A 21,479-nucleotide genomic window follows, 5' to 3' on the forward strand; every position below is an offset into this window, starting at 1 on the left:
GATTACATTGGATTGTCCAGAGAGAGAGAAACTACTGCCGCGGTTGCTATAGCGACAGCAAACCTACTTGTGAACGACGACTGCTGTTAGCTTCATTAGCTAATTTTATGTCGCAACCCCATCGCTGTAAGGAAGCTTTTTTTTGTTCTAATGGAGGCTAAACCCGAGGTTTTGGGGACAACATCCGAGATAATCCCTCTTGCTTTACCCAAAGGAACCGAAAAGTTGTGTGAACTTTGTGAAAGAAGAGCAAACCTGCAGTGCACCAAGTGTCGGGTCACGTTTTACTGGTGAGATGAAGCTAGTCGCTTTTTATTATGATGGTCATTGCTACTGAAAAATGTGAAAGCATAATATTCAAATGCCACAAGTTAGTCTTGTGGCTATTTTTAGTGTACCAAATCAAAATCACGTCCACAGTTTGGACGTCAGGTGGCAGTGTTTGCCATATTTAAATTTTTTTACAAAGCACAAATCACTGAACACGTCGGCATGAGCAGCGCTCATGTGACTGTGTGTATCGTCTGGGGGGGAAAGGAACAGCTGGAAATTAAATTACCACAACGATTTTTTTTTTGTTTTGTTCATGTGACTGCTGCGATATTGTAGCCTGCGTCTCTTTCCGATCATTTTAAGTAGGTCAAACATCAGAGTTTTATATGTGAGCCAACATTACCTTTTGGTGGACATGTCTACAGACTGTATCACAGATCATAAGATGGTGCCTGGTGAAATCCTCATAGGCACAGTATTGGGAGTGAGCATGTGGCCACATCCCTCCCTGCCTGCAGGGATTTATGCAAAGGGATGAGCCACTAAATCCAGTCTCTTAAAGGTAGGTTACAGCCACTTTATTGTGCTTGCTACTCACAGTCTTCAAAAAAAAAAAAGAAGAAGTCAAGCACATTTCATGAACTAGATGAGAAATGGCAGTCATTCAGCTATTCATCAAAACAAAGGATAGAGAGCAGAAAACTAAACTTTCCATTGGGACTGAAGCAAATACAGTAGGTTATACATGTTTCCAATTAAGAGTTGCTTTTGTTATTTATCCTTTTTGTGTTTTCCTTTGGCTCAGAATAAGACTGTAAAGCTATCACATCGTTAATAGGGCAATGGTTTATTGGAGAACCAATGAGGCATATTGTATTATTAAACTGCTGGCCTCTTAAGTGTCCTCACTAGTTTTTTTGGTGACTGTTTATTATCTGGCAGATGGAGAAGTGTAAGCAAAGAAAACCCAGCAGAGACATGAAAGTGGAGTCCTGACAAGACCCCTTGATTTGTGTGTGTCTACACATGCACATACACACACACACAAGCTATGTCAGTGCTACTGTTGATGTGACGTGGCCAGATCACTGCCTGCAAGAAACACACTGGAGTGAGCACGCATGCTCCTCAGTAGGGAAAAAAGTTTCCACAGAAGTGTGCAGGAGAGGAGAGACAGATGAACAAAATTACAGACCAGTTATGTAATGGCATACAATTTAGTATGCCCTCTGTGCACTCAGATGATATTTTCTAAATGGGACAGAGGCTCGGCTTTGGAAATGTTAGCACTTCAATTCAATTCAAACTAGCTGATGTGTACTGTATAGAAACATTTTATGTTAAACATTATTATATCTGTAGTCAGTCCAATCCACCCTTTTAGTGCATAACCAAGGCCGTGCTACACTTGAAGGTGCAAGCTCAGCAGTTCATGGGAAAACATCAGTCACAATGTGCTCACAGGGGAGATTCCATAAAGCAAAGTTTCACATAAATCCATGGAAACTCTGCGAATCTAAGGAGGAGTCAGTCCTATAACATAAAATTCATCTAAAGTTGCCATCTTCAACTTTTCTGTTGTACCTCAGTGATGCAGACCACCAGCAGGCCGATTGGGTGGGGATCCATGAGAGAATCTGTCAGCTGCTTGTTCCCATTCGCATGGCGACACTCTGGAGTCTGCAGCAGGAAGGCCAAATTGAAATGCAGCTTAAAAAAGTGAGGGTGAATGTGATGCATTGAGACCACATATGAAAGAATATAAAACATACAGCACAGTTTTTGAAAGTTTCTTCTCAGCCAATTCTTTTCAAACGGTGGAACGGTGGTTTGTAGTTTTAATTGATGCAGAATATAAAAGCAACCTGACTCATTTCTTGGGTTTGGCTCCCATCTTAGCTGGAGCTGATTGAAATTTGCAGGCTGGTGGCTCAGAGCAAGCTGTCTGAGGGGAAACACCAGGAAGCTCTACCTGCCGCCCAGTTCTGCCTGCGCTGTTCCAAAGACGTCCATGGCCCCACTAATGTAGAAATGGTCCCTGCCTACCTGCTGCTCGCTGAGGCCAACTTGGGTGAGGAAGGAGCTCAAAATGGTTTCTCAGCTCAAATGCTCTCTTTTCTTTTCTATATATGTGTAATGCATGCATGTGTCTGTGTGCAACTGTAGCTACACAGAAATACTTTTCTTTTCTGTGTAACTACACAGAAAGTATTTATCAGAGACGATGACCTTCTTCCCATAGTCTAGCAATACAGGCAGACCAGTTTAGACATCATATGCCAGTTATCATAGTCCAAGGACGCAAATAGTTGTCTGGGGCATCCTGTTCATCTAAAGATAACACAAGGAAGAAAAACGTGAGAGTAAGAAGACGACGGTGATTGTGATGACTACAAGAGAGAAAAACAGTTCACACATAGCAAGTTGATAGTTGATTTTCCATCACACTGTATCTGTATTTGTACTTGGAATTCTAGGTTTGGGTAATCTAGCTGTGGTGGCAGAGCTCCTGTCCCAAGCGGAGTGGGCGGTGTTAAAGAGTCCAGAATGTGGTCATGGAGTCCAACACTGGCTGCACAGGAGTCTGGGCCAGCTCCACATGGCAACTGGAAACCTGGAAGCAGCCCTGCTTTACTTTGCAAATGATGTCTGTGTCAATTAGTGCACTCACCAGAAATGGCATCATGAAGTATTTTCGGCATAGAAATAACTATTGATATTGTGAGGAGAAAAATGTAAAAAAACAAAACAACATAATCTTCTTTTTCAGATATACTTTGCCAGTGAGGAGTATGGTCTGGACAGCACAGTCACCTGTAATGGCTACTTTCTCATGGCTGATGTGTTTGCCAAACAGGGGAAGACGCCCATTGTTCGTTCCTTGTACTCTGAGGTAAAAAAAATAGACATATAAGGTGATTATGAAGTGTAAATCTATATTTGTTTATGTGTTTCATGGTTTATCCTGTATTGCTCATATTGTAGGTGGCACATACTTGGCACTGCTATCTGACTAAACTCCTCGAGACCCACATACAAAATATCCAGAATCCTGATATGTTGTTGGAGCCCTCTTATGGTATATCTTTAATATATATATATATATGTGTGTGTGTGTGTGTGTGTGTGTGTAATCTAGAACCACATAAAACCACAATAAAACAATAAAACAATAAAGAATAAAACAGTCCAATTCTACCGTACTATTAAAATACTGCTCGACCTGCTTAAACGGTAAAGAGATCCATTTGGTATCCTTGAAAAAAATAAGGTCAACAGTGCTATATTTAGCTGAGCTGTCTTGCTGTGCAATCTGAAAGTTAAACCCCAGATTTACACTACTGTGCTTAGGGATGACTAGTGGCCGATGCTGACATAACTCTGGCTCTGCAGCATCCGCACCACTACCCTCTATTCAGCTGCTGGCCTACATATGATGCTAAGCCTGTTAGCTTCAATGTAATTTCTCAGGATTTCTGGGATGTTTACAGGGTTAAAGTGGATATGGAAGGAAGGGACACTTCCATAAACCCTACAGAAGATACAGACAGACCTATATTTTATGTTGACCTTTATTAAAAGCACATGTACCACTTTTCAACTTTCAAGTGCACAGTGTGTTTATGCCCATGGTAATATACCATTAAAGCTAAAAAATACATTGCTTCTTTGTCTCTATCCATAACTTTCAATCAGATAAATCCAAGCAAGTTGAAGTGGACAAGATGTTGACAACCATGTTGGAATTTATGCAGAATGACTCAAGAAAAGACTCAGCTCAGATTGCACTGGTGGCCCACTGCCTGGCCATGCTGTGGTTTCTGGGAGGAGACTTCCTAAAGGTGAGGAGGCATTAAAAGTTCAGTTTGACACAGTGACACATTTCCCCAATTAGCCCATTTAGAGGGCCGTCTCAAGACAGGATTATTTCTAATTGGTAAAGCCGTAAAGATAACGTTTGAATTAGCGGGAGCTGACGGAACTGTCTCGACGCCATGACTTCCTCTTTGGCTTCCAATCTCCCGGTAATACCACTGGAGGCTACTTGAGTGCGTAAACACCACCTCTTTATATGTGGCATGAATGAGCAGATCTCTAGTGTGTCATACCAGCTGTCGCTCCCCTGACTGCACAGGATGTTCTGCATCAGACAAGTGACTGCCACAGACTTAAAACCTTGTCAGGGTCTAAGTTCAGTGGGTTGGATGAGATCTCAGGGCTAAGCAGAGGTAGCCTCATTCTAACAGACAGTAAACATATAACTAGATCGAGCACCAGACAGTTCCACAAATACACTCCAATATGTTTATTCTTTTGGTTGTTTCTGGTGGTTTGGTGGGCTGTTAGTGCTAGATGAAATACAACCAGAGTTGCAAAACTACTGGAAGTATTTTTAATGGTGCCTTTTCTCTAAGGCTCGCTGTTGATTACCCGTTGAATGGCGCGGTGGCGGCTCTAGTGATCAGAGACAAGGTCCGCCATGTCAGAATGATGCCTAAGTTAACTGAAGGGTGTTCCAACTGTATTTTTGATCTCCACTGCGACATATTTATTTGTCTCCTTCGACAGAGAGAGTCAGCTATGACAAACTGCCCTCTGAGTTAAAGGGACTCTCTGTCTTCTCAAAGATTTCTGCTGGGTGGATGCTTCCTGGGCGTGTGTGTTTGTCAGGGTACCCTGGACGAAAGATGATTTGCTCACGCTGTGCCTTCCAGCCACAAGTCTTACTGTTCCGTCCAACTGTCTCTTTTTACTTATATTTGTTGAACTACAAAGTGAATAAAAAAAAAAAAGCTAGGCGTGGTGTTTTAATGACCACTTTTCCTCTTTTTATGTAGCAGTGTGTGTGATGATAATTGTAGTTTGAATTCTGCCCATGTTCTTGTCCACGTAGTGGTTCCATTGTGGGTTCCAGTGCAAACGCTTTGAAAAGTGCATAATTGTAACAACAGACACTTGTTATCATTAGGATGTCTTGTTATTTTGAGGGAAGTGCGGTTAACTTCTTTCACATTTTTTTATCTGTGGAAGAAATGACCCATAGCTTGGTGTGTCAGCTTTGTATTCGCTGCTGAGAGAGCTGTGGGTGGATATAACACTGAACAAATGAGTAACACACATACAATGCATATTCCCAGCTGTTGACAAATCCCAAGAAACTGAAGGAATTCCATGGATGCCACTGCAAACCTCAATGAATTCCACATTGTTTCCATCAAAGCATGCCTGGTTTTGTCAACAATGGTTTTATGTCCTAATTTTTTCTCAATTATAAATTATAAAGGATGATGCAACAGCCCGGCAGATCGGGTTGTCAGAAGGGTAAAGTGGGATAAGTTAAGCTGACCGGGTTACAGTCCAATTTTCAATGATATTATTATATAAGTCAGCTTTACTCTCTCCGGAGAGTCTAACAGCTGCAGCTGCTGTGTTTGTTTCCATTTGTGTTTATGTGTCAGGCACTGGGATTTTGCAGCACGGCCCTGCAGGCCAGCCAGCTGATACCAAACCATGACCTGACTGAGCCCATCCAGGCCCTGCTGCAGCTGGTGCAGGGTCTACATACAGAACCACATCCTGGTTCTGACTAGTCACCTGCCCATCCCTCTGCTTGAAGAGGACGTCTGCTCCATGAGGACATCTGTTTTAACTTCACACTGATTCACCCCGTGTAAATGCAGAAACCATTGAACTGATAACAAATAAAACGTTTTATGAGTGCACAGCTTAATAACGTTTACCCAGATGTTGTGAACTGGTATCTTAAGCGGATCATAAAAAAAAATACAAAGGGCTAGAAAATGGCAAACAAATGTTGAAATGTTTGATAAAAAGAGGAGACACATTTTCATTGGTTTTGAATAATGACTCATCTTTATTTTAATCTAAAAAAAAAAAAAGAAGAGGGATATATATTTACATCATTTTGCACAATTTGAATGACATGTTTTAGGATCCAGTTTGTAACACTGTCAGAATGATACAGAACAGAATAATGGTGAGGGCATTTACTAAGAATCTTTTTTATGCAATGTTTTTGCTCGTACAGAGCCTCTTCATCAATTCATATAGAATAAAAGTTACGATTTCTAACGAATCGTTAACAGAGAGCTGCATCCATTGAAGCATAAACATTGCATTTTTGTCCTGCAAATCAAAAAGTATACTGTAAACCTTTAAGCAAACCTCAGGTTCATTTTAACACGCTGACGTAAAATGAACCCGATGATTGCAGTGAAATCCTACATATTATGTACAATTCTGACATTTATTCATTATATCAAAACAAAGAATCATCTTTTAAAATCATCTCACTACTAGTGTTATTAGTACTGAATTATACAACAAAAGTTTTTTTGTTTTTTTTTGGCATTCAGATTCATTTTCATGTGTCGAGAGGCAGCAACAACATTGGAAACACTTTGATTTCCGCATATTCCCTTTTTCCGTTTTTTGAGCCAAATATACATTAGCAGCAGTTTGGAATTAAATAGTAACCTTGTGCTCTGTTGTGTACACAGTGACTAGTCCAGAGGTCCATAAAGGTTTGTTCCAGGCTGGCCAAGCACCACACAGACCAATACACTTTCATGTTTTACACACAATTTTTTTTTCTTCCTTCCTTGTGTCACTAGCATGTGATACCCATTTCTCTCAAGAGCTTCCATGCTGTGTGTCCCCTTTATCACTGATCTATAAAGACTGAGCAGAAAGAAACCCATCTGAACTGGGACCATGACTCAACTATGATCCTCAAATCAACATGAGTAAAGAAAACCAGACAATGAAAAGGCATTTTGTAAGTTGTTAGGGCACAGTTAAATGAACCTGACTAGATGTGCTCTGTCTGCATATGGATGCTGTATAAAATACAGATTTAAATAACAGGGGCTGTAAGAGAGAAATGATCATTTCACTCCTGCATATGGCTGGCTTTTTAATGTCATGAAAGGATATGTGATCTTTGATTTACACTGGTGTACACAATGTAGAATGACACAGGCTTCAATACAATGACAAAGACTTCCAAAAAAAAAAAGGGGACAACAACAACTGGAGATAGTTCACCCATGTAAGTTTTTATGTTGGCATGTAACTTGACGATGATCAAGCCCACCGGCCCCTTGCATGTCAGGAGAGCAGACATCAGTGGATTTCACAGTTTGTTTGTAAGATACTTTCATTATATCGATACCAGACAACATCACAGTAGTGTAAATGGTGTTATTCTCTCAGTGGAGCCACTGTGATCACTTGACAGCAGGGTTTTAAAAAAAAAAAAAAAAAGCTGCCTTTCCCGTTGTCTGGCGGGTTTAGATTTGGCAACCTCAAGCAGGCCCCTTAGATTCCAGACAGTTAGTAAATTCGGCCCACAAGAAAGGAAGATAAAATCAAGCTTCACAGCGGTTTCACTTTATTGAGACAATATTAGTGCACACAAACCACTTTTTTTTCTTTAAAAATACCATAAATTAGGAAGAAAACAAGGAACAATATAAAACAAGCAAGGAAAAAAAGTGCATGTTAACCATGGTATACACCACATTGTCTTATACTGTAGTTTACAACCTTTTTTTCATTGTTGTTTGTGTGTCTTTTTTTTGTTTGTTTTTTTTTGTCTGCCTGTAGGTATGTGTGTTGTGTTTTTGACATGTCTCTAGCTCGGATGGATATGTCGTGCCTTTGGGGGGGGTCAGGGGTGAGATCCAGGCTGCTTCCCTGAGTTGTGTTCAACAGAAAGGGTTACAGTAAGAGGCTGACAACACGGACGTCACTATGCAAATCAACTTTGGGTTTACACTTGTGCTTTTGATCGGAGCTGCAAATGATTCTTGAATGAATGGTGTTATCAGGTAACTATTTCAGAAGGTAACTCAACAGGAACAAAAACCATAAGCAATAAGCTCTTGGCCACTGAAATCCCTGTATTTTTTTCCTTTCTTTTCTAAGGAAAGAAAATGTAACATTCTATTCAAAGAGACTGAAAAAATATAGTTTCCTCTTTTTCTTTTATTTGTACATCATGCCAACATATTTTGCGGGTCAGAATACTTCATTTTTATTTATTTATCAAAAAAAAAACAAGGTAAAAACAAGAAAAGTAAAAATCTACAAATCATATGACTGAGAAATCACATCTAATCAAATCCAGAAATGTTAGCACCAAATTTCAGTTTCAACCTTTCAATATTGCAGGTCTGTACAAACAGTTTGTCCACATTTCATAGCTTATGAAAAAATGTCAATGTTGGCAGTTATTTCAGCCGTTCCAGTTTCATCACCTGGATACTAGTATGCACTGAAGCTTATTCACTACCTAAATATTTACAAAAAAAAAAAAAGCTTAAAAAAAAAAGAAATAGGAAATAATACACAACCACCTATTTAGCTCTTAGACATAAAGGGAAGGAACACCTGGTATATCAGGGGCCATTTGAAAACCACAAGGATCCTGGCTGATATGTACTGTATGTTTGAATATCTAGGTCATCCTATGGCAGTGAGAAGTCACTGTTTTGAGGTATATTTTGTTCACACTCTCATGTCTCGTGTTTCCTAAATACGTTATCGGAGCGAGAGAAAAAAAAAATGCATCTGTTTATCATAAAGTGCTAGACATTGAATGAATTTTAAAAAGCAGCAGACTGTCGCTGCTGGTAAGGCTAATCAAACAAGCTATGTAGGAATGTTTAAAAAAAAAAAAAAAAAAAAGAAGAAAGAAATCGAGTAATGGCACTCAATTCGTTTTTATAATCCAGCTCACGCTGGTATTTGTTTTTGGGTTATGGCAGTTTAGATTCCATTTAAAAATCAGCCGGCTTCATTCACAGTAAACAGGCATTTAATTTATGGACACTGTGATAACACTTAGGATGATTTTCTGCTGCTATGGGTGTGTAATCTTGGTCACATGCTGCAGCTTCAGCTACATTTTAATATCAGTTTTTTTTTTAATGGATTTTAATAACAAAGTTAAGTTTAATGTTATCTTGCGTTTACAAAGTGTTTTAAATGGATTTACAGCCTGACATATCGTCTTGTAGTGAGGAGTGAATTCATCGATTGTTGTAAAGTATCAAAAAAATCAGTAAATTTGACTCCTCCAGTTGTTGCAGGATGGTCCCCACCCTGTTCTGTGTCGTTGACAGGTGCACACTTCATTGCTACATTGGAACTGACAGTAAAATGTGCCTAGCATGAGGATGTATTCCTCTTACAAGGAGCTAATCACTTGGGGGTGGGGGGAAACACTTCATATCACCTCCGATCCACCAAACCTGACTCAGCCACCAAACCTCAGCAGGAAACCCCTTTTTTTTATGACAACATACTTCTTCTTTAAATAATGTTATTGTGTTGCAGAGATAGAAACATGGCAGGTGTATGCCTCTCTCTGGGAATCCCGCAGTCACCTTCAACCTCACTATTTTGCAAAAAAACGAAACTAGGCCAGTTTGGCAGTTGTTTTTTTTTATATTCCACTCTCGCCACCATGCTGCAGTGTAAGTTTGGATCGTGTGGTTTGGGAGTAGAGGTGCAAAGCGAGGAGTCAGGGGAGCAGCCTCAGATCTTTGTTGTTTTGTTGTTGTTTTTTTTTGTATTTGTGGGGAGTTAATAGGAAAAGGCTCATGTTTTGGTGTTTGCATTTCTATGTGTGTGTTTCTCTGCTCTTGTTTTGCATTTAACAGCCTACGTTTCAATTGATATGTGTCTTTAAAAGGAATGTCTGTTGTCATGCGTACAGGTGATGTGTATGTTTGTTATGCATTTGTGGTGTTTGTGGGTGCATGAAGCTGCTTGAATCTCACTCAGTCAATAACTTGATCTCATTGGCGAGGAGGGTGTTGAAATTGTAGGCTGGGTCGGGGAGATCAGGCAGACTGGGGGCCGTGGACTGGGAGGGTTCGGCCAGCTCCGGGTCGCTCTCGCTGGACGTAGAACCGACGCTCATGTTGCATACTGCCTCGGGTAGCGAGCCGCCGCCTGTGGGCACGGGGCACACCTCTGGCTCGCTGCTGGTCTCGCTGGTGCTCGACACGACGGACAGCAGGGACATCTTACGGGTGAGGCGGCTGGGGAGCATCGACAGGGCGTAGTCGGCGACAATTCCTGCCACGTCCATGCCGCAGGCCTGGTCGAAGGCGATAAAGCCCACGTTGGCGTTGGCTTCGCAGACCACAAACGAGCCGTCGTTGAGTTGCAGGAGGTCGATGCCACACACATCCATGCCGAGGATGTTAGACACCTCTATGGCCAGCTGCTTGCCCTGCTCGCTCAGTGGGCACATCATACCTACACCACCTAACAATCCAGAGAGAGAGACATTAAGCTGGTTAAGACCCATCATGATCTGTGGCTCCTTTAGATAATCAAATCAAGAGCAATCCTAAAAATATATATGTAAATTGTGATACGATCAAATACCACATCGGGTTCACCTAAAGTCAATCCAAGTGTCAACACGATCTGTAATAATCTAATCACTGATGTTCTAAAAACGTCACTGTGCATTACAGACAACTCAGCCACAACTGCTTGGCTCTGACATTGAATATCAGTCCTGTCAGCTGAAACGATGATGTCTCCAGGGCAGATTCAGCACAAGCTTCTTGATTTGGCATCGTTCCCCCAAAACCGGTTTATCGAGCAGATGCTATGCTCGAGGTTATAATCGTTAAATATTGTCCTATGATTAGAGCAATCCAGTGGCAGTCACTTCAATGTGGCACACCCGTGTTTTAAAAAAAAAAACAAAAACTGCTGCGTCTCTAAATGTTAATAACAACCAGAACAGCTTTGGTTCTGTGAGAACAGTGGGGCCATTGAATCACACTACTAGAAATAAAACATTACAAGACTCAAGTCAACTCGAGACAGATTTATATGATCCAAATAATCAGTACATTAAAAGTAACAAAAAAAAAAAAACCTCAAGAACTGTTCCAGTGTAGCACTGCTGGCATTGTTGGTAACTATAATGAGGGGAAGGGGAATGAGTTCAGTAAATGTAATATGTGCCTAACAGCAATCAACAGTTGAGTAATTCATTGGGTCATAATTGAACCTCAGGCGTCTGCCTTACCCAGGGAGCAGTTGCTCTGCATTCGGCCATCGGTGGAGCAGCGCAGCATTGAGCCGATGACACGGCCGCCCACCAGGACCACCCGCACGTCACGGCCGTGCGATTCCTTGACGTACTCTTGAAACAGGTAGGGGGTGTCGTGGCGAATCAAGTGGCACAGATCTGTCAGGTGGTGTTTGTCCCGTGCCAAGAACACAGCCTTGCCTGGGAGAGAGAGGGAGGGAAGGAGGGAAGGAGCGGTGAGCTTGTGTTCGGGCTGTCTGGATTATTAAGACTTGTTTATATTAAAAAATGCTTGCAGGGTCTGGCGGTCTTAACTGAGGTTGGGTAACTTCCTCAAGAGTTTTGCTGACAAGACGCCGATTCTGCTGACCAGTTCTCATGTCAGTACCCTTTTCTCATATAACGGATAAGGACACTCCTCTTAGCAGCCGCAGAACTGATTCTCACAGAGGATAGAAGACTGTTTTAATTAGCACCTTTTGGCTCGGTCTCCTGGTTGTCAAGCCCTCTGACCCTTGTTCCAGCACCAGGGACAATCATGTGCTTGCTGTGTGTGTGTGTGTGTGTGCACATTGTGTGTACGTGACAAGCCAAACAAGACGTTGTCAGTCCTTTGGTAACATCATGAGGATGCATGGATGGACGGCGGCAGGCATGATGTAACACTTCACAAGTCAAAAACAAGCAAGCAATCATGGTCCTGTGACAGCAAGATACGTGAACATGACTACTTTGTATTGATACATACACTATGTCGATAATTTGAATATTTCACATCCCAAAAAGTGGCCAGGTAGAGCATATGACATTTAAATTTAGGATCTAGGATAGAGCTATTAATACCAATGATTGTTAAGATTTTGAAACAGCCCTTTATATTTGTTTACAAGCCTCATTTCCTTATGAAGAGGAGGACAAGTTGGACTTCAGCCAGTGTCAATGGTCAACCACAGAGCGGAGGAAGGCAACCCTTGAGCTGCCGAACTCCATAAAAAAGGGTCAAGTTAGTGGTTGACCAACGGCTGCTTTCCCTAACAATGCACTGTGGTGGCAGCCCGGGCATGCAAAGGCCCTTTGTTATTCCTTCACACAATGGCAGAGCCAGTCAAGTGTCGATAACTATGAAAGGGAAAGGGCTAATGGGTCAGCGGACACTGGGGCTCATTTCTTAGAAGGACATTAATGACAAGGCTGAAACTTTCCACACAAGTCCCCCGTGAATTCAGGCAAGATAAAGAAAGAAAAACGAGGACAATTTGTGAACTAGCACTGCTGTCATGCTGCGTGCATTACAAGCTTCTGTTTTCGTGTTTGTTGCAGCACCTCAGTCCTAATCATTTAACACTCCGTTAATGAATTTCGTATAAGGGTGGACCTGAGCTGCCATCAGGGGCCTGCAGCGTACAGATTTTTTTTTTTTTTTTTTTGAGGTGTGGCGTTGTGAATAGATCTGGTGACAGGAAGAAACACCCTGATTGTCTTACCTCTGTGGCCACGTGCGTTCTTCACCACCACGGGGTAGCCCAGCGGCTCTGCCTCGTCAATCATCTTACGGAAGTTGTCGTGCCCTCCTGGGAACACACACACACACACATAAATATATTTTTCAAATTGTCCCTGTTTTGATGGTACACACATTACAGTCGACTGAGCAGGCTTGGGGAGAAGGGGGGAGAATGTTGCCCGTTGCTATGGAAACAAAAGTGACTCAAAACAGCAAGGCAGTAGGAGTGTAGGAGGAGTGTCCTGAGCGTATACTTATTTTGCTGCTTGATTCATGAGAGTGGAACAGGGCAGTCACTGAAGGAGGCATTAATGTGAAGCAGCTGACCATATCTGACATGGATTCAGAACGGCATGCAGCAACAGCGCAGCTTCAGCTTTCTCCGCTCTGGCTTGAGAAGTGATTCAAAAATGTGTCAAAAATATATATATATAAATATATATTTAAAAAAAGGGGAGGTGTTAATAACTTTTCCCCCCTCCTTGCTCACTTCCTATCCACTCCCCTCTCCTTCTCCCTCTCTCTCTCTCTCTGTGTGCCTGCCTGGTCTCATCTGGCGTTCAGTCAAGGGAACAGATGTGAGCTAACCCGTCACATGGCTCTTTTTCCAGATGCACTGATTCACATGTGGTTTCAGTGCGAGGGGAGAAAGAACAGAAGGGAAGCAGAGGCGAGGGGAGCGAGAGAGAGAGTGGACGGCAAACGCGGGTTCAACCACGTCATAAGCTGCTGAGGTGGAGAGAAGGGAAGATAGGCGACTGCATGTTTTATTTTGAAAAATCATGAGAGGGCATGGGGTGGGGCACTGGGGTTGTTACATAAGCTCTCCACCCGCTCTGCATGCATCGCCTGGCCTACTGTGCAGAGAGACGAATGGAATGTAGGCCAAACACCCCCTCCTCTTTCTTTCTTTCTTTCTTTCTTTCTTTCTTTCTTTCCTTCTTTCCTTCTTTCCCTCTGTCTGTATCCTTCCCTTTCTGCTCTCGCAAACACCACAGCACTGTGGATTTTTTTTGGGGGGGGGGGAACAGAAAGAAATGTGTGGGGCTGCTTGTCAGCCTTTTTTCTCTCTATAAAAATCAACAGACCACAACAAATAAAAAAAAACATCAGGCCGGCTCAGTTTGCGAGGGCTGCTTCCACGTGTACCCTGCCGTCATGAAAATGAGAAATATGTGGTTTGGTGGAGCGCTTTGAGGGTTCGATCGGGTATGTAAACGGAGTTTGCTCTCTGCTGTGGACTGGACAAATCTGACTGATGGCTTATTATTAATCTGTGATATAGACACGTGGTCTAAAGCTGATCATGCAACTAATGTGATTAAAATGTCAACAAAGTTACGTTAATATCCATTTAACTGTAACAAAGACAATGCAGCTATATTCCTGTATAATTTGCTTCTATATATTTACACACAATATTTACTGTATATCTATGTCGTTTCTCATGATCTACTTCTGTTTACTCACTCTCATCTCATTTGACTAAAGTACCGAAACTCATATTACTGACCTAAGCAGCAAGAGCTGTCAATAGCATGATGGAAACGATTCATAAAGAAACTGATGTACAATTTACACATCGAAGCTGGGATGACTGAGTCTGTGGGACTTCCTATAAGAAGTTGTGATGGACACCTCCATTAGAACCAGGGTGTTTATTAATTTGTGCATTTGTGTGTAACACTTCTTCTATGTTCTCTGCTAAGGGAGCTACAGTTTTCATTCTGTAGTCTTCACAGACCGCCTGGAGCCCTACATGGGGGACAATGGATCATCCAACTCAAGGCTGGTAGAGAGTAGCGCTTGAAAGTAAGATGTATTAATAAAGCCATCTGCATCACACATTTGTCAGATTATTTGCTGGTTATAAGAGAAACTTACCGCTTCAAACCCTACAACAACACAGTAACCACAACATGCCTGCACTGTGAAAAAGATAAACATCGGGTGTTCATTTACCGTAGGAGAAGGTGTCAGGAAGAGGCACCCCGTGGCCAGCCAGCTCCTGAAAGGTCCAGAACTTGTTGACACAGTTGAGTATAGCCTGTGGTCGGTTGATCAGCCGACAGCCCATCTTCTCCAGGTGGCGCAGCACGGTGATATCACTATCTGACTGCACCCAGGGCGTGGGTACCCGTACCACCACCACCTGTGGGTAAGATGTCACCAATTCCTGCTCCACTCGCAGACCTGGAGGGTGATGGAAACAAGATAAACATTAGATAGATAGAAATTAATTTGTCTGTCAGCCTGCAGCCATGCAGAAATGACAACAAAAACTTTGCGCCCGAGTCCAAAAAAGATTTCTTCAGAGCAACACCTGGCTTGTAATGCGTCAGTGTTTACAGATAGCATTACATCCTATAAATCATATTGGTGGAAACATTATGAAAGCGAGATTTGGAATCCATAATTTACTGGTGGAAAAGATTACTCCTCTTATGGAGACTGTTTGTGGACGTTGCTCTCGTTGTCGCTGCCACACAGCTCTGAGAGAGTTGGCCACGTTACAGGACCAGGCAGAGGCAGCAAGCTCCAAGGCTGGTGGTGTTAAGCCAAGAGCCTGCTTGGCCAGCTGACATACCTTATCCAGATACAGTGCTACCCCTGCATTGCTGCCAGCTCCTCTGCCTTTTGGGCCAATGGTGTCTTCCCCTTTGACTGAGAAAGAGATATCCTTCCTGATACACTACTTTGTCTCAATGTAGGGCAGTGGGGTGGGGAGAGATATCTGAAACCCCAAGAGTTCATATCTTGAATTTAATCACACATGAACACACTTCTGGGGGGGGGAAATTAGGACTGCATTGGTTTACATTAGTTAGTTTAAGATTTGATCCAGTCGCGATGCAAAATTGTCACCGAGCGACTTTATTGAAAGTCAAACTAACATTGGTTTTCAATGTCTCAGCCTGACGCCGCTTTTATTATGCAAATGTGAGCTAAGAAAATACAACAGGCTAACTGAACCCATCTGAATAGGTCACTGATCAGCTATTTCAATTCAGCCCAGCATGTACAAGCCACGGCAAGCGCCGACAAAGAGGAGCTTGAGGAGAGCGCAATGGCGGGAATGAAGCTGGCTTGACTTTGTATACACTAACTTTTCTACAAGGCTAAAAAAAAATAAAATAAAAATCAGGCGGATTTCAACACTCACTGGCCATCTCCAGTTTCTATCAACAGCTATCTGGATCTGCAGAACAGAATGAGATTTGGAAATAACAGAATATTGGCTCGGGTTTTTGCCAGACACAGATGGCAAATTCACCAGCCATAGCTGAAGATTTGGCAGAATTTTTACTGGTGACTGGTGTTACTTTGTCACCCTGGATGAGAAGAGGAAACAGAGACAGACTGTGAGATTTCTGAGCAGGCGATGCAACCCAACAGCTCATCAGGACGAACAGATTGGGCGAAAACAAAAACCCATGTGTACGTGTGGGTATGCATATAGGAATATACATATATATATACGAACGGCAAAAAAAGAAAAAGGGCGGAGACGCATTTGTCAACAGCGCTTCACCTCTACCGTGACCTGATTTTCAGCCATCTTAGAATCTGCAGGCTCACAGTAGTGACAGCGCCACTTGCTGAGATCATGAGGGGTCACGAGAAGCTCGATGGTTGCTGCATTCGTAATAACATCAGACACACTGCTATTGGCACGCCCGGTAGATGCACTATGGGGTGGGACCAACACTTGTCCTAAAGGTTCATTCTGTGCACAGACAGGTAGACAAGAGACAAGAGAGGCAGCAGGCGGAAAAAGTCGAGGATGTCTTGCCTTAGCACAGAGGAAGGGGAGGGGACAAAAAAAAAAGGAGGCGCATGAAAAAAGGATGAAGCTATGAAAAGACTGCCACCCCTCCCTTTTTCCTCCTCCTCCTCCTCCTCCTCACAATCTCAGTATAGAAGCAGGAGGATTCACTGTCTGTCCGGGCCCTATTCAACACTCTTCCACACTGATCTGATTGTGCAGCCATTGAGCGCACTGAGTGGTGTTACAGTGGGAAGTGTCAGGGGATGTGGTCTCATGGTTTTTGACAGACAGTATTCACTGTTCACGTTGCTCGTCTCCATCTCCAGGGGAACCACACATAGACCAATGAGGCAGCCAGATGAATCAGTCCTATTCATTTGTGCGAGTTGTTCGTGCGCGCTGCACTGCCTGTCATGTGACTATTGCAAAAAAAAAAGAAAAAAAAAAACATTCAGAAACCCGCCTGAGCGTTTTGGTGTATAACAAAGGCAACATAGGTTTTTGTGCGACGATATCTACATTTAGTGTGGATGGGATCTGTTTAGAGTTGCGACTGACAGGCTTTTGTTTATGGTTCACTGGACTGTATATGTGTGTACCATTTCCAATCTGCCAAAGCTAACAAGCATGACAAGCATTCTATGCATACCGCTGCAACGTCACAGAGCTGGCGGTGCCAACAAATACTGTGCCAGTGTTTGGCTGGTGGGTCCTGCCAGTCCTGAACGAGTCTGGGCCTAGGTGTCCTGTCTGAATTGGCCTGGTGGGGTAGCAGGCTCGCCCACGCACGGCCTCTTCTGGTTTGCCTTTTACAGTCTAGTTGCATATCAGTGACACACACCAGATTTTTTTTTTAAAATACTGTAGTCCATCAACCACAGAGGGCATGTACACCTACAAGTGGAGAATTATCAAAAATAAATAGTTCACACCCATACCAAAGCTATATTATAATTCACAGATATATCTTTTAGAAGCTTTAATATGATGACACCCAATCGAAACTGATGGAAAGTATGAACCGTGTTTATAAAAACGCGTCAACGATATCTATAGTCACACTTTCACAGCAACACGCAGTTCACTGTGGTGAACATCGGTTTGTTTATTTAACTCCAATAAACATAGTAATATATATATATATATGCATGCATGCATTAGAATAAATACTCTGTATTTATTTTCTGTCTGGAAATAAACCACCGCTATTTTAACTGATGTTTATTTGACGCGTCCAAGTGTTGACACTCTCGCAGAGAGTTTGGCTTCACCGGCAGGGTGAAGACGGTTTTAGTGGTGGCTGCTATCAACTTTACTACTGATAAACTGCATTGCTTCTATTGTTGTAGGTGGCGTTAACAGGAGAGTGAGACAAGAGAAAACACTGCTTCATTCTCTCAATAATAATGTTTGTGGTCACTCGCATGCCTGCACCCACCACATTTTTTTACAGTGATGCAACATTACTCAGCATCAGAAAGTATGAAGCGAGTCCAGTAATCACACACTGTTCTCCTTGGCTGCTGCAACTATGCAAATTGCAAAGCGCAAGTGCTCATTTTCGGTGTGATATAATACATTAGAAGAGAAAAGCCGTACATTCACAACCACATAGTCAGATTTGATGTGGAAAGACGTGTGAGCTGCTCACATTCAAGTTATTCAAGGTTCCATGTGCTTAGGAGTAGTGTTTTGTAAAAATTCAGATACAACAACAGCAACCGTGTTAGCGGGCAGGCAGGGTCACACACACACAAACACACAGAGCAAGCCTCTTTGGGAATGCCAATAAAATGCAAATATACCTGTTCGGGCTTCAAGTGATAAATTAACGCTACTGCTGCCTAAGTGGCCAACAAGCTGTAACAGGTTTTAGGGCTATGCAACCATCTAAACAATCTAAAGTGGGTAAGCAACAGTAGGACAGGAGTTATTACTGCAATGAAGGGTCATAAACTCACTCTTATGTATGAAATAACAGACAGAAGCAACGTCATACTGCTGATCTTTATATAGTGTCATTTCTAATAAAACGGGGAGTCTGCACGTCATAAATAAGCGAAGACACACGCTGATACACGCTCACGTGTCTGGTGGTCAATCACTGAACCTGCCTTAATGTTCTATCCTCCTGTTCACTGATACAGGAGTGTTGCATTTAACATCTTTGGGGTAAAAGTGTATCCACTGTCATGCGCATGGATCACAACGGATTGTAACATCAATTCATATCCGGTCTCTGTTTAAATGCCTCGCAGTGCAAATCATGGGATGTGAAATGCCTCTAGCTGGCTGAATGCTGCACTTGGCTGTCTTATGTGAGGGGCCGTCGTTGGTAATTAAAATAGGCTGGTGTGTGTGTGTGTACTCATCCAGAGGACACATTGAACCCATTTACTTCGGTGTGAAACAGAGACCTCAACCTGACTTGAGAACACACAAATGAGGCAAGAGCATGAGAAAACCTTTGAAACAGTGAGCTGTAAAAAGGTGTTATCAGGTGTTTTAGGATCGGGGTTGCATTCTGACCTGCCTTAAAACAAACACTACATGTGCAAGAACTCGTTTTGGTTTGGGGTTGTTATATAGCATCTACTACTAGTAGAAAGCTGATCTGCTATGAGAGTTTGCCCATGTGATTTTTTACTTTGACATGTCACTGTTTTGTACAACAGGTTTGTACATTTTCTTCTGAAATAGCTTGTTTAATTAATATTAAATAGTGGTGTAAATATAAAATGTACTCAAATGCGACACAACAGTCAGTAGTGATGAATAAGTCTAACCACTTAAAGAGGTGGTTACTGACCACATGGGCATTATTGATTGCATTAATGTAAAATACCACTTATACTCCTCTGCAGTACAAATGTGGACTGTAAGCACTAACAGAACCGGTCTTGTTAGCTGTATCTGTATTGGTAGGTGTGCATAGTTCGTGACCTTAATGCATGTATTGCCTCCGGTGCTGTCATCTTATGAAAATCAAGAGCACACGCCTTTACCGATGCTGTCAAACTGCCAGATCGGGTTTGACATTTTAAAGCTTCTTCCAAATGTTTGTAGCCTAGGTGTAAATGAAGTGTGACTAATAATAATGTAGATAAATGCTGCGTGTAAAGCCAGGTGTACAGGGCCGGCATGCACCTCCTGACCTCAGCTATAGAGTATGTCCTCTATACAGCTTCCTCTGTAGAAAGCCTAAAGCGTGGCCAATCTGTTCACCGGCTGTTAATCTCAGAAGACATTTACCTCATGCAGACTTGGAGCCGGCATGGATTACAGGTCATGCTATCCGCCCTGCTTCGGCTGTGTGCATCCTGCTAAGCTACAGGTCTAGATAGACTTATCTGTAAGCTCTTATTTTCATGAATTTAGCATTTCATGATATCCACAGGTCGGCCTGTTCGTTAGGCCGAGTTATCTACGCGTGGTAGGAAAATATGCATCTTTTTGGAATATAGTTGGCCTTTGAGTATGAAGTCCAGCTGTACAGTAGACCTGATGCAACAAGCGTGTGGTCTGCAATGAGACGTGTTGCCTAAACTCACCCCTATTCAACCCACATCCTCTCCCAAACTATTCAGCCTCCGCCAGTGCCAGCCTACACCGTTTATGTGTTAACTGAGACCTACACGCCTCTTCATCTGGTGACAGGGCCCCCACTTCACACTGCCTTGCCGAATTCAATGTGTGTGTGTGTGCGTGTGTGTGTGTGTTTGCTGAGAGTTCCCTTTTGTTACCATCACTTTATCAAGGCCTCCTGAGTCAGTGCTGGAAAATGTTGTCATTTCATAACAAGCAGAAAAAGCAAAGCGTGTGCTCGGGGCGAAACAGGAGCAATGATGTGACATGATGTGACATGAGGCTGATTGAAGAGATGCCAGCATGGCTTCATGTGGGCAGGTCAGACAGGGTGAAATTATTATACAGCAGAACAGCTGTAATAATCATGTAATAACAATACACTACACTTGTTTATAGTTCCAGGGATGAGAAACCCGGCTTAACCATCTGATACACATTCAATCATTCCCCCCTTTAAACATTAAAAAGACTAGTCTGGGTTGCGACCTTTTCTGTTTTTCTTGGGCCTGTTGCTACAGGAAATCTGCCCGGTAGCCGGTTTCCACATTAAAACGCAGCACAAACACGTGAGAGAATAAATCACAAAAAAAAAAAAAAAAAAAAACTCCAGATGCAGCATCAGAGCCACGCATGTGCAGACAAACCACACCACGTCTTTAATGAACAAGCTTTCTGCTACATTAATAAAAAAGCGATTTCCCCCTCTGTCACTTAAGCAAATCGTATCAGCCACAACGACTGCAACGTATTCAGCGAAATTAAATCAAGCATCACTGCTCCCCTCGGTCTGGAGGCAGTCTAGCTGGAAAGTGGGTTAGGCGGTCACGGCTGTGGTTACACTCCGCTTCCTCGCTAGCAGCAGGCACACCGGGCTAACCCTCTCCTACTTGCTTTACGGCAGTGCGTTTCCCCCCAAACAATGAGCACCTGGGCCGTGCGAGCACGAGTCGTGTGAAATCGTGCAAAACTTTATCACATTGTTTCTATTTTTAACGATCGATCGTGTGTGATACTTGCCTAATTGTCCCTCGCTGATCGTGAGCACGATCTGATCCATGAGCAGGGAGCGGAATTCAACATCCTCGTCGGCGCAGCGCTCTTTCAGCGCCCGGAGGATCTGAAGTTGAGGGTATTCCTGGCTGATACGCCGGTCGGTCACGAACCAAACCCGTGAACACATTGTGGATGTTTAAAAAAAAAAAGTGTAAAAAAATAAAAACAGAGATCCGGTTTGAAAACACACAGGTGAGCGGTGGTGT

At 42.7% G+C, this 21,479-nt stretch overlaps 2 protein-coding genes across 5 annotated transcripts; one reads left to right on the forward strand and one right to left on the reverse strand.

Annotated features, from left to right (window-relative positions):
* The first annotated feature begins 37 nt into the window (after nt 1-37).
* On the forward strand, nt 38-8,847 carry zmynd12 (zinc finger, MYND-type containing 12). 4 transcript variants are annotated; one of them, XM_027288897.1, is made up of 9 exons: nt 38-290; nt 1,863-1,992; nt 2,173-2,344; nt 2,751-2,920; nt 3,044-3,166; nt 3,259-3,352; nt 3,970-4,115; nt 4,689-4,746; nt 4,843-5,082. In XM_027288897.1, the coding sequence occupies exons 1-8, from the start codon at nt 151-153 to the stop codon at nt 4,698-4,700; spliced, it is 987 nt and encodes a 328-aa protein (XP_027144698.1). In that variant the 5' UTR covers nt 38-150; the 3' UTR covers nt 4,701-4,746; nt 4,843-5,082. The 4 variants fall into 4 exon arrangements, with proteins under 4 accessions (XP_027144698.1, XP_010730707.3, XP_010730706.3 ...); XM_010732405.3 differs by lacking the exon at nt 4,689-4,746 and having other exon boundaries at nt 4,843-5,078; XM_010732404.3 differs by lacking the exons at nt 4,689-4,746; nt 4,843-5,082 and adding an exon at nt 5,733-8,847 and having other exon boundaries at nt 39-290.
* On the reverse strand, nt 7,883-21,416 carry rimkla (ribosomal modification protein rimK-like family member A). Its single transcript, XM_010732407.3, has 5 exons — nt 21,238-21,416; nt 14,826-15,056; nt 12,844-12,930; nt 11,357-11,560; nt 7,883-10,575 (listed from the first exon to the last, which is right to left on the reverse strand). Exons 1-5 carry the CDS (start codon nt 21,398-21,400, stop codon nt 10,079-10,081), a joined length of 1,182 nt encoding a protein of 393 aa, XP_010730709.2. The 5' UTR covers nt 21,401-21,416; the 3' UTR covers nt 7,883-10,078.
* Nucleotides 21,417-21,479: the final 63 nt, after the last annotated feature.

Source organism: Larimichthys crocea, chromosome XV (assembly GCF_000972845.2).
Source record: "Larimichthys crocea isolate SSNF chromosome XV, L_crocea_2.0, whole genome shotgun sequence".
In the NCBI taxonomy this organism is placed as follows: domain Eukaryota; kingdom Metazoa; phylum Chordata; class Actinopteri; family Sciaenidae; genus Larimichthys; species Larimichthys crocea.